This window comes from Delphinus delphis, chromosome 6 (genome assembly GCF_949987515.2).
Source record: "Delphinus delphis chromosome 6, mDelDel1.2, whole genome shotgun sequence".
Classification (NCBI taxonomy): domain Eukaryota; kingdom Metazoa; phylum Chordata; class Mammalia; order Artiodactyla; family Delphinidae; genus Delphinus; species Delphinus delphis.
This window is the reverse complement of record NC_082688.1, coordinates 33,702,811-33,716,249: the sequence shown is the minus strand read 5'-3', so window position 1 is coordinate 33,716,249 and position 13,439 is coordinate 33,702,811. Positions and strand designations below refer to the sequence as shown.

At 47.2% G+C, this 13,439-nt stretch overlaps 1 protein-coding gene across 1 annotated transcript in view; it reads left to right on the top strand.

The window, feature by feature from the left end:
• The window catches only part of NANS (N-acetylneuraminate synthase), a 29,200-nt gene extending 20,226 nt beyond the window's left edge, over positions 1 to 8,974 (top strand). Inside the window, exons 3-6 of the mRNA XM_060014453.1 lie at positions 3,009 to 3,108; positions 3,917 to 4,071; positions 6,702 to 6,968; positions 8,744 to 8,974. Of these exons, the coding sequence (XP_059870436.1) occupies positions 3,009 to 3,108; positions 3,917 to 4,071; positions 6,702 to 6,968; positions 8,744 to 8,953 (732 nt within the window). The 3' untranslated portion in view covers positions 8,954 to 8,974. The remainder of the gene's footprint in view (positions 1 to 3,008; positions 3,109 to 3,916; positions 4,072 to 6,701; positions 6,969 to 8,743) is intronic.
• Positions 8,975 to 13,439: the final 4,465 nt, after the last annotated feature.

Genomic DNA, 13,439 nt, shown 5'->3' with positions numbered 1-13,439 from the left:
CACACGTTGTGGGAAGGGGGTTCCTCATTAATTCATTAATTTAGAATCAAAGCCCCTTCCCCAAATAAATAAGGGTTCTGAGTAGAATAAGTGTGGAAACACTGTAAAATAGCTAGACAATTGTATTTACTGGGACCCTCTAAGGGAGAGTCTAACAATGCAGCATTTTACCCAAACCAGTTTGCTAGTGGGACTGTTTTCTGTGTGTTTAACCCAGTTGGATGCCCAGGGAGGGTCATACTCAGTCGAGTTCCTTTCAGACAGACTCAGAAAGCCTTTATGATGTGTGGGGTGGGAGGGAGGAGAAGTTGTGAGACTGCCTGGCTGCATTGTACCCCTAGATGGAAGGAGGACAGACAGCGGCGTGGGCAGGGCTAGAGGAAGCCAGGGAGTCCACAGAGAGAAGGCAGCCACTGGCGCTGACCTAGACTGAGGGGCCCTGGGCACAATAATATTGCCTCAGGATGGAAGGCTAGTATCTTCCAGATTACTACGGAAGTTGGCACCGTTTGCAGGGATTAATCCAAAATGGCAGTTTTCTTTTTCTTTTTTTAATGTTTAAAGAATGCTTTCTCTACTTATTTATTTTTAAAATTTTATTAATTTTTGGCTGCGTTGGGTCTTTGTTGCTGTGCGCGAGCTTTCTCTAGTTGCAGCGAGCAGGCGCTACTCTTTGCTGAGGTGTGCGGGGTTCTCATTGTGGTGGTTTCTCTTGTTGCGGAGCACGGGCTCTAGGTGCGTGGGCTTCAGTAGTTGTGGCAATGCGAGCTCAGTAGTTGTGGCTCGCGGGCTCTAGAGCGCAGGCTCAGTAGTTGTGGCTCCTGGGCTTAGTTGCTCCGTGGCATGTGGGATCTTCCTGGACCAAGGATTGACAAAATGGCAGTTTTCTAAATGGCCACTAGATGGGGCTGGCTCCCCAGGAGGGCTGCAAAACGAGATGCGCCTTTCTCCTCCGGCAGGAATTTCCCCTTTTCCTCACTTGAAAATTGTAGAGCTCCATGCAGATTTTACAATCAGTGTAGGTAAGCTTTTTAAAAATTTTTTATTGGAGTGTAGTTGCTTTATAATATTGCGTTAGTTTATACTGTACAGCAAAGTGAATCAGCTGGACATATACATATATCCCCTCTTTTTTGGATTTCCTTCTCATTTAGGTCACCACAGAGCATTGAGTAGAGTTCCCTGGGCTATACAGTAGTGTAGGTAAGCTTTTGCAAAGTGTGTTTTCTGCATTTGGCCCCTCCTTGCCCCTGCGCACTCTGCACCTCTCCTGAGTGGGCTCATCCATCTCTTTATGCCCTTGGGGACTTTTTCATCATGAGCCATGCTCTCACAAATAGAGCATTTTACAGACGAAAACTTAGCATAGGGTTTTCCCTCTTAAAATAGAAAACACTCTTCATCTGCCAGATGGAGTGAGAAGGGTGGGAACATTAGACTTTGTTCAAGAAATATATTAAAAACAAATGGTTTTCAGTTCCACCTTAGGGCTGGTTAACAGTACGAGAGATACGTACACAGGAGAGAGTGACATAGAAAACTGTGGAAGGGAAGAGAGAGACGAGGAAGACATAAAGCAGAGTGGGGGAAGGCAGTGGTGGCTTAGCACCTTGGAGGGGAGTGGCGCCTGGGCCATCCTGAGAGGTGTCTCTTAGACCGAGGGGGTTGCCTTCTGCCTTTGAACTGTTCACTGGCTGGTTGGTCACTCTGTATGAATCACCAGCAGCTCTAACCCCTACATTATTAGAGGATTAACATATGAGGAAGGTGATTCTCTGAGTGAGACCAATGATTGGAGTAGCTCATCACCTGCTGGGAAGATGGAAGGGAGCTCAGGCAGTAGTGGGTTGATTTAAAGAACCTGCTGCAGAATTGCCTTCTCATATTGTTCCTTACCACCCCCGAGCCCTTTGGATTTTCATGCTGGTAACCTTGCTACTTGCTACTCAGAGTATGATTCACGGAGCAGTAACAGCAGTGTTACCCAGGAACTTACAAGAAATGCAGACTCTCAGGCCCCACTCTAGACCAACAGAATCAGAATTTGCATTTCATTTGGGCAAGATCCATGGCAGGTTCGTGTGCCCGTAATAAAGCGTGAGAAGCACTGACCTAGCTAATCAAGTCTTCCAAAGTTACTTCTGAGACTCAGCCAGCATTTTAATAGATGGAACTTAGATATTGGGAAACGTTCCAAGACATTGATTCGCCCTACTTCTGATTTTCAACTTCAATTTAAAAAAAATAGTAATGAAAACAGTAATAGTAATGTAAAATTGTAATTTTACAGCAAATTGAGATTTTATTCTTAAAACTTGTGGTCCACTGATTCCTTCAGCAAGCATTTGCTGACATTTGCCAATTTCCTGAGTGTTATTGATGAATCCCAGGTAAGGATAGTGAAGGGCCCTAGAGAGGTAACCTCAAACAGTGACGTTGTGTCCAAAAAAGTGACTGAGGTTCGTTTTTTCTGTGGGCAGCATAGTTTGAGGTCTGAAAGGGCTTGGGTTTGATGGGCCCCGCCAGCTGTGGATCAGTGTGTCAGGGCTAGGCCATCAAACGCTCCATTTTTGGCAAGGATTGAAATGGCCTCTCTTCCGGCTGTTTGGTCCTGAGGAAAGGATAAGGCCTTTGAGGGACTTTCACTTGCTCACTGCCTGCTTTGCTGGGTCAGGATTAGGTCATGACCCTTTTTCGTTTGTTTACTGGGGCTCCAGGCCCCTGGGGAAGGAAGGTCTGGCCAGGGTTCCGATTCTTTTCCAGTTGCTCATAGCCAGTGTGTCCCAGCACGCAATGTTTGTTGGACAAATGGATGGGTGGATATGAATGACGGAATGTTTGAATTTGAATGACATGACATAACAAATCTGTGTCTGCTTTCAAGTTGTTGAGAGAGTCCCTCTTGCTGGGCAAGAGGGGTTTTTCTCTTCGTATGTGGCTCCTCGCCTGTCTTCAGGACAGTGCTTCTGAACAGTCGTGAAAAGGAGCTCCCTCTCGGATTTTTGTAGATGGCAGTTGAGTTTCTGCATGAACTGAATGTTCCATTTTTCAAAGTTGGATCTGGGGACACTAACAACTTCCCTTATCTGGAAAAGACAGCCAGAAAAGGTGAGTGTTTAATTTTTGTCATACATCTGAGTCCAGACCTTCATGTTTTCACCCCGCTAGTAATAACCCACTAAAGGAGTCTGCTGAAGACAGATTTTCCAGTCAGCCTATACTCCCACTTTTTCATGTGCTGACTTGCAAGGAAAGAAATGAAAAATAAGACAGTTTTTTAAAAGAATTTTAAAATTATTTTTAATTTCTAAGAAAATATTTATATAAAATTAAGGATATGACAGTATGTGTCAAACTTCTTAGAGGAAGCTCTGACTTTGAGAAGTATTCTGTAGGTATAATATCCAACCTCCACACATCACAGTTTGTAAAGTGGTTTTACAACATGACTGATCTCATTTGATCCTCATGACAATCCTGGGACTGACGCAGGTCATATGATGATGATGCTTTCTACTTACTTCACTGACGAGGCATCTGAGAACACACAGCTAGGACACTGGCCGCCCCGGGCCTCACACTCTTGAGTCTGGGGCAGCGCTCACTCTACCACACTGTGCAACCTCTTAATCCAATGAGATGCTCATCTTTCTCTAAAGAGTGTGAAATTCCTCTTAATTGGGTTCACTTTGCTGAACAATAATGTTTTATGGGGGTGAGGGGAGTCTACGTTTCCCGTGGTTGAGAACAGGAACCCACCAGGCTCACCTCCGTTCCCCCACTGTGGCTGGCACAGTGCTTAAGAGATGTTTGCGGGGTTCAGTAGAATGATGAAACCAACAGCAGGGGTGTGCTTAAGGGAGAGTCAGAACCCCTAAAAAGAAAGTGATGATGGTGTTGGTGTTGGGTCCCTCAGGCCGCCCAATGGTCATCTCCAGTGGGATGCAGTCCATGGACACCATGAAGCAAGTCTATCAGATTGTGAAGCCCCTCAACCCCAACTTCTGCTTCCTCCAGTGCACCAGTGCGTACCCGCTCCAGCCCGAGGACGTCAACCTGTGTGTCATCTCGGTGAGCCCGAGGGAGGGCCCTTGTCTGACTGGGCCGTTTGCTGTGGGGAAGATGCAGCCCAAATTCTAACCAGTCTTGACATGCTTCGTAATTCGAACATCCTTTGACGATCTTGCTGTTGCAGAATCAAATTAGAATCAACTATGCAGTTAAGGAGTCCGATACATTCTAAAGATTACAAATTACGTTTTCTTAAAACCAACCTTAATTTCTCTCATTATAAAATTTAAGGGGGAGTCTTCATAATTGTCCATATACCTTTTCTTTACCTGTGTGTATTGGCCATCAGCAGTCCGTCTTCTGTGAATCGCTGGCTTTCTTAGTGAGTTGTGGGTTTGTGTTTGTAAAATATACATATGATTTACCATCTTAACCATTTTTTGGCGTCCAGTTCAGTGGCATTAAGTGCTTTCACACTGTTGTGCTACCATCGCCACCATCCATCTCCAGGACTTTTTCATCATCTCAGAGTCAAACTCTATACTCATTAAACACTAACTGCCCATTTCCCCTCCCCGAGCCCCTGGCAGCAGTCATTCTGTTTTGTCTCTATGAATTTGACTACTCTAGGTATCTCAAATAAATGGAACCGTACAGTACTTGTCCTTCTGTGTGTCTGCTTTCACTTAGCATAATGTCTTTAGGGTTCATCCATGTTGTAGCATGTGTTAGCATTTCATTCCTTTTTAAGGCTGAAAAATATTCCATTGTATATATATACCACATTTTGTTTATCCAGTCATCCGTTGATGGACACTTGGCATGGTTCCACATTTTGGCTATTGTGAATAATGCTGATATGAACATTGGTGTACAAATACACCACTTTTCTCCATATTGACAAACAAAATACCCATTTTGTTTGTCAGTGGGGGAGGGGGAAATGGGCAGTTAGTGTTAATGAGTAGAGAGTTTGACTCTGAGACGATGAAAAAGTCCTGGAGATGGATGGTGGTGATGGTAGCACAACAAAACCATTTTGGGATGGTTCCACCTTTTGGCTATTGTGAATAATGCAGATATGAAGACTGGTGTATAGAAATCCGTTTTTCTTCATATTGAGTTGTAGGAGACCTTCTTGAAACTTCTGGCTTTTCCTACTTCCAACTCTGTTATTTACCAGCTCTCTGATTCTGAGTATCCTTGAGGGTCAGAGTTGTTACAGTGACAACCTTGAGAGAGCTCTCTCTCTCCCAGCATTTTGTCTGTTCCACTTCAGTCGGTTTACAGGTGACGAGGTCCAGTCCTTACCTGGCCTGAGATCTCACAGCATCCTGGTGGCAAAGCTGGAGTAGAATTCTTTGTCCCTTATTGTTTCAGGCCATCTCTATCAATTCCTCCTGGTAGCTCCCGAAACATAATTGGAAATATATAGGTGTGTAATTATCGTACAAAAAACATTATAGTAAGAGTAGTGGAATTCTAAATATACACACACACAATCCTGATACTGCAATTAACCAGTTTTCCTTTTATATTTTTCTTTCATTACCGTATATGACATTCTGCAGGGTTTTTTCCCCCCATGATTATATAAGCTCTTATACATTTTTTTAGTCTTCATGTTTAACTTAAAAAAAAAAATTAACCTTTTTTGAAATGACACTACTCTCTTTTTAACTAAAGTTTCTGTCTCTCCCAGTTCTGTAGTCTTTTCTCCATTTCTAGCTCATCTCTAAATCATGTTATTTTTTAAATTTAAACATGGTTTAAAAAAAAAATTCAGCCCTGAAATATTTAACATACAAAATGAACATCCTCTGTAATCCCATCCCACAGAGATTACCGTAATTAACAATTTAGTGTGTCTGACGCCAAATATTTTCCTCAGTTTTCTTCCTTTGTGAAGTGTGGTCCCCATATCCCTTCCATCCCCACCTGAGGTATGCTCACATCCTCTCTCTTTAGAGCAGGGCACCGTCAGAGTTAAATTGCCAGCCTGCCCCCCAGGCCCAGCCCACCCCTGTCACAGCAGGGTGAGTCCTCTGACCTAGCAACCTGCACTTCTTTGTCCATCACACACCCTTAAGCCTGGTTTTCAAGGCCTTTGCCACTCAGCCATCCTTATCTTCTATTAATTCCCATCTGGGTCTTTCTGCTGTACTTAAGCTTTCTGGTCACCCTCACTGACAAGGCTCACTCCACTTAGAATGTCTTTCGTCACATCCAGTGAATTATAGATAACCAATTAATCAATTATTTAGCATTCCCACCAAAGGATTGTTTTGAGATTGGGCTGTATGTATTATTGATGGTGATATTTGTGCATATAGCATACTTGCTTTCAGCAGCTCAGGCTAATTAAATGTGACAGATGCTTTTTGAATGGGTTTAGGCATTTGGTTATAGTTCTTATTCTTCGTGGTTTGCGCAGTGTGTAACATTCTTCAGATGTGTTCCTGATAACAGCAGCCATTATTTTTGAGCATTTACAGTGTGCTGAGTGCCCTCCACAAGTTCATAGCAGCTCCCACCAGGTACTGCTATCCCTGGGAAGGAGAGACTCAGAGAGCCTCGGAGGCTTCCTGGAGCTTACTGGGCCTCAAACTCAGGTCTGCCTGACTTTAGAATGTATGCGGAAAGTACCACACTATTTAACTTTTTTTTCCCTCCCTTTTTCTATTTTAAAGGAATATCAGAAGCTCTTTCCTGACATTCCCATAGGGTATTCTGGGCATGAAACGGGCATAGTGATATCTGTGGCCGCAGTGGCTCTGGGGGCCAAGGTCTTGGAGCGTCACATAACTTTGGACAAGACCTGGAAGGGGAGTGACCACTCGGCCTCGCTGGAGCCTGTGGAGCTGGCCGAGCTAGTGCGGTCCGTGCGCCTCGTGGAGAGGGCCCTGGGCTCCCCGACCAAGCAGCTGCTGCCCTGTGAGATGGCCTGCAACGAGAAGGTGGGTTCTTCTGTCCTGCCGGGTGCCACTGTTGAGAGGGGGCCGCGTGCGCTTACCTGAGAGGTAGTTGGTACCAGCCCTACCTGAGCCCAGGCCAGTGGAATGATGCAGGGATGTCGCTCAGAGCCTATGAGTTTTTTGGGGTTCATATTAGCAGCGGGAGGAACTGGTTATTTAAGGAACTTCAGCTGTTTCTCTGGTTCCCTGTAATATTACAGTTTTCCATTAAGTCTCTGAAGCCTCTGGCCCCGGCGCTCTAGACCCCGGGTAAAGGGAGGTGGTATCCGGGGCCCCTCGTGAGGCATGCGGGTAGGTCAAGTCTGGGGTCCCGTGGAGTAGGTAATCCTTGAGGGACATCCAGGCAGAGGGGCCCCATGAGGCAGTGGGAGGAGGGCCTGTGCTATGTCAAGGCATCCCTAAGCGTGGGAGGCAATGGATGGATGGGGGTGGGGCTTGTCACAGGGTTGGTGGGGGATGACGCAAACGTTCCCTCAGGAGCAGTTTGAGCTGTGCAGCGTTAACCTTCAGACAGAGGGGACGGGGAGGCCCGCGAGCCCTGCCTGGCACACTGACTATCTGGGCTTCCCGGAAGCCATGGCCTATACCTGGCTCGGCCTCTGAGTCTAGAGCCAGGCGTCCCGGGGCTGCCAGGGAAGCAGACACTCCTCAAACGCTGCAGGCTGTCTGGGCCAGAACAAAGATCTAACACTAGGCCTGCTAGAGGAGTGCTCTTTTATCCCTGTGGGGCCTACTTGCTGCCCTCAAATTAAAGATGCATATACACCAGGAAATTAAAATAACAGTAAAAAGAAACAAACTACCTTATACAAGAAAAGGGGAGAGAATTGGCCCAGAAACTGGAATGAGAGTTATAGCAGTTGAGCACTTAATTTGGTTCTGAGCCTCCTGGCTCCCTGGGCAAACAGTGAGGTACCAGAGGATGCAGAATCTGATAATCATCCGCCGACAGACCTTTTGTCCTGCCATAAATTCCAGAACTGATTCCTTGGCCCTTACCTGGACGATGCAGAGTATCGGACTAGATACTTTGTTGAAAAGCATCTATGGGCAAGACCTAGAAACACTGGTCATGAGCTTCAGGTCTCCTTTGTTCCCCTCACCTGTCCAGCCTATCTGCCTCTTCCTAAGAGGCTCCCTTCCATACTCAGCGTCTGTGCGCCCTCTGTACTGCTACTGTACTGAGCAAGGAGGACACAAGGTTTGTGTCCCTCGAGCAGTGGGCCAGGAGTCAGGAACCCCAGGTTCTCATCTTGGCTCCTCGCAACCTTGGCCAGCTTACCCGCCCTCCGTGGACCTCCGTTTCCCCATGTTTAAAATGTGATGCTGAACTGGACGATGACAAAAGCAATCATAATTTTAATTTACTGAGAGCAGTCTATGTTCCAGGTAGGTTACCTACATTATTATCACGAATCCTTGTAGTCATCTGACAGGGCAGAGACACTGTTATTTCCCATTTTACAGAGAAACTCAGCCACAGCTTGTACCCAGCTGCCTGGGATTCGGATCTGGCTCTCTTTGGCTACATAACCTGAGTCCTTTATTATAAAGGCCCCTCCTCTGAGTCTCTGAGTCCACCCCACACTGGCCGAGTCCCTGCTGTGTGTGAGATACTGTTCTAGGCACCGAAGGGGGAAAACAGAGTCCCTGCTATCCAGGTAACCTTGTGCGAGAAAACTGATCAGGGACCTTGGGGATAAAGCAACGTGTGCTATTTCTGTGAGGCTGGCACTGAGTCTTAATTTTGTCCACAGCTGGGCAAGTCTGTGGTGGCCAAAGTGAAAATTCCGGAAGGCACCATTCTAACACTGGACATGCTCACTGTGAAGGTGGGTGAGCCCAAAGGCTACCCTCCTGAAGATATCTTCAGTCTGGTGGGCAAGAAGGTCCTGGTCACTGTGGAAGAAGACGACACCATCATGGAGGAATCGGTAGAAAATCATGGCAAAAAAATCAAGTCTTAAAATAAAGTGCCATTCTCTGAATGCTGGTGCCGTCAGGTGCATTTGGGTGAGGTGGGGCAGGAGTGGTGGTCTCCGGGGATCTGGCTTTCATCCACTCCCCACCCAGACAGCAGACATTTAGGGGCCAGGCCCTGGGTCAAGCCCGTTGGAGGGATACAGAGAGCAAACATGGGCGGCCTCTGCCTCAGGCTGGCTGGCCCAGAAGGGGCGGTGGGCTCAGAAGCATCTCATCACTGCCCAGTGGCAGTGAGGGTGCAGAGGAGTGAGTGCTGGCTGTATGGGCCCTCTCCTTTCAGCCTTCCTTCTTCCTGCCTGCAAAACCAACGCTAATGACCCCAAATATCTCTTCCTTCCAGCTCTCTCTCCTTATCCCCTGCCCGCCCTGGGGTTGAGTCTAGTTAGCTGTATAGCCATCACTAGGCATTAGAGAAGGGGTTGGCCAAAGTGTTTTGCAGGCAGAGGATGCCAAAGCACTCACAGCTCTGAGCAAAGAGAGGGAAATGGCATTTATTCCTTCTTTAAACAAATATGGAGGGCCTACTATGTGCCAGGCCCTGCTTTGGGGCCTGAGGATACTGCAGTGAATCCCCTCCTTATGGGACTTCCGTTCAGATGGGGACAGATGCTCCATAAACCAGGAGCACAGTAAAGTAAACCACAGAAGGTGACACGTGCAGTGGGGCACGTGAGGGAGCTGGGGAGTGTGGGGCTTGGCGTATTTGCAGCTTGTGGTGACTTGTAAGTATGCTGGCGATGCTGAAATCAGCCCTTCCATGATCCATCGTGAAATTACAAACCCAGCTAACAAAAGATCCTCACTGTTGGACTTCCTTGAACTGAAGCATGAACCCTTCACAGAGATTCCCTATCATAGTCCTCTTTGTTCTTTTGAACCAATACTGAGATTAATGATTATTTTCAAATGTACTTTCAAATTCTTAATCTTTGTTCATATTTATTTGACCTGGTTACTTTAATTCCTCTTGATTCAAAGTGTATCTTGGGGGGCTTCCCTAGTGGCACAGTGGTTGAGAGTCCACCTGCCGACGCAGGGGACACGGGTTCGTGCCCCGGTCTGGGAAGATCCCACATGCCGCGGAGCGGCTGGGCCCGTGAGCCACGGCTGCTGAGCCTGCGTGTCCGGAGCCTGTGCTCCGCAACGGGAGAGGCCACAACAGTGAGAGGCCCGTGTACCTCAAAAAAAAAAAAAAAAAAAGTGTATCTTGGAGTCTCTTTTCGAATGTGTAAATTGCTCTTTGAAGTTTCTTTACTTGTGAGGATAGGGCCTCCCTCTCCTGGGGATCCCAAAACAGTTTCTGGAAGGAGACTCGTGTTTGTATGTGTGGGTGGGGTGGGGTGGGAATCCACGGTTGTACTCACGAGAATCCGTAAGATTGACGTGCTAGGAGCTGGAGTGTGACGGCATCCATTTCTGGCTGCTGTTTACTCCCTTTCACTTCTCCCTACAAACAGTCATGAGCAGACAATCAAAATTTCTGATTCCATAGCCTTTTTTTTTTTTTCTACAAGAGCAGAGATGACATTAAATATCTGAGACCTCCTAACAAGAAGAGACTTAGTATGGTAGTAGACGGATGTGTTCCAGGGCCTGGGAAGAGGAGGTGGGTCTGAAAGGAAAGGAGGGAAGAGCCTAGCTGGGGCTCTGGCTGAGAATGTACGGCAGGCGGTTTCTAGCAGGGAACCTGTCAGTTGCTTCCAGGTCCTGTCAGACTGGAATGTGAGAAGGGCCCAGGCTGCTCTGTAGACCTCAGCTAGATTCCCCCACAGGGCAGAAGCCAGTGAGGGCACAGGGCCTAACTCTGCCCTTTGGGTAAAGGACTGGGTAATGTGTTGGAGAGAACTGTGAAGAAGGGCCATCGTCTAGAAACTGCTTCCCATCAGGGCACATAGAGAAAATCATAGCCTGTGAATGCCGTGTGTAGGTAAAGTATGGGGCTGCCTGCAGCCAGGAGCAGCTGGCCACCTCATGCTGTGCCAGGCCCTGAGGGCAGGAGGATGGATCTCTGGGCACAGCTCTGGCCTATTCGTACGTCCCTGAGCACCTGCCAGGAAGGAGATCCAGTGCTGGGCCCACAGTGAGGCAGCAGACGGTCCCTGTTGGAGAATTCACAGCCTATTGGGTGCAGTTACGTCCACAAATAGTGCCCTGCATGTGTGAATTGCGTAAATGTTTTCTAAGAGTCATGAGAGCTATGGGAGTGGGGATGGGAGAGGAGGCGTTGGCCAGGGAAGCTCTCCTGGAGGAGGTGGCACTTTAGTTCAACTGTGCATGTTGAGAAGTGACTGAGGGAGGAATTGTGGAATCTGGGGCATGGGAAGTACCCTGTATGTCCAGGTGAAAGTTGGGCAGGGAATGGCCACATGGAGAGGAAGGAAGGGATTTGGAAGGTTGTCAGGAAGGAAGCAAGGGCTTAAAAGCCTGCTGACTTTGGACTGTGTTCAATAGGCAATGGGAAGCCATGGAAGGCTTCAGAGCAGGACATGGCGGACTCAATCTTGGGCCCCACCCCTCTTATGCTTACCGTCCCACCTCATATGCAGCTTGGCTTCTTGGGCAGCCTGTCCCCTCCTCGTGGTATGGACTCCTGCTCACCATGCCCTGGCTGCGCTGGGCCACCTCTGTGTGCCCTCTGCTAGGCTGCGTCTCCTCCACCAGGCTATCATCACTGTCCCCCTTCTCCCTGGCAAAAAGGAACTGCAGAAACAGAAGATATCATTCAGTAGACAAGAAAGGGTCCCTGAAATCTCTAAAAATTAGTAAGTGACCACAAATGGCTTCAATGTTGATCAAAAGTTGCCCAAAGTTACATAATATTATCTTGGATAGGAACTGCTGGGAAGCAGAATTTGTTGCCACATAAGCAAGAAGTTCTAACGTGAATTACCTTCAGAAATAGTGAACTCCCCCCATTACTAGAGATATTTCATCAAGGACCAGCTGACTAGAGCAAGAAAGTTGTGGAGGGGGTGGGAAATGAGCAAGGCCCCGTCCAGGCCTGGGTGCCGTGTACTTGAAGCAACACAAACTCCCAATGAAGAACACGGTTAAAAGGGACGGTACGGGCTTCCCTGGTGGCACAGTGGTAGAGAGTCCGCCTGCCGATGCAGGGGGCACGGGTTCGTGCCCCGGTCTGGGGGGATCCCACATGCCGCGGAGCGGCTGGGCCCGTGAGCCATGGCCGCTGAGCCTGCGCGTCCGGAGCCTGTGCTCCGCAACGGGAGAGGCCGCAACAGTGAGAGGCCCGTGTACCAAAAAATAAAAATAAAAAAGGGACGGTATTCATTTTATTAAAACCACATCTGCAAGCAATTTGCTCTTATCAATAAGGAAATTTCTATAAATTCAAGTCTGAAAGAGAATAGTGATCAGTACCGTTACAGACATGGACCCCAAGGAAGCTCAGTCCTGTGCTGAGTATTCACGGAGGCTCCTGCTACTGCCAGATGGCAGCTAGGAGTATCGGCTGTCTCAGCACCGTGTCAGGCACAACAGGAACTCCACTGGGGATGCAGATAGGTCCTGGCATGGTACAGTACTGTACAGTTTTTAAGGCAAGTTCATATCCTGTGGGCTCATCTGAGCCTCACAGCACTTGCAGGTAGGGTCATTAACCTCATTTTACAGATGATGCCCCAAGGAGTACAGTGACTAGCTTGAGGTCACAATTGATTGTGGACCAAAACTGCAGTTTTCATCCTTTATAGTCCAGCTCTGACTCTGCTACCTGAATCCCAAACTCTCAAATCTCCCTCTGGGTGTAAGACCTCATCTCAGAGCCCATGGAAGGTAATCCAAAGGTAGACTTAAGTCCCACAGAGAAACCGAGCAAAAGCAAAGCATCACAGGCCTAATAAGAGAGGGGCCATCTCCAAAGAAGATATACAGACGGCCAACAAACACATGAAAGGATGCTCAACATCACTAATCATTACAGAAATGCAAATCAAAACTGCAATGAGATATCATCTCACACCAGTCAGAATGGCCATCATCAAAAAATCTACAAACAGTAAATGCTGGAGAGGGTGTGGAGAAAAGGGAACCCTCTTGCACTGTTGGTGGGAATGCAAATTGATACAGCCTCTATGGAGAACAGTATGGAGGTTCCTTAAAAAACTAAAAATAGAATTACCATATGACCCAGCAATCCCACTACTGGGCATATACACTGAGAAAACCATAATTCAAAAAGAGTCATGTACCAAAATGTTCATTGCAGCTCTATTTACAATAGCCAGGACATGGAAGCAACCTAAGTGTCCATCAACAGATGAATGGATAAAGAAGATGTGGCACATATATACAATGGAATATTACTCAGCCATAAAAAGAAATGAAATTGAGTTATTTGTAGTGAGGTGGATGAACCTAGAGTCTGTCATACAGAGTGAAGTAAGTCAGAAAGAGAAAAACAAATAGCGTATGCTAACACATATATATGGAATCTAAGAAAAAAAAAAAGGT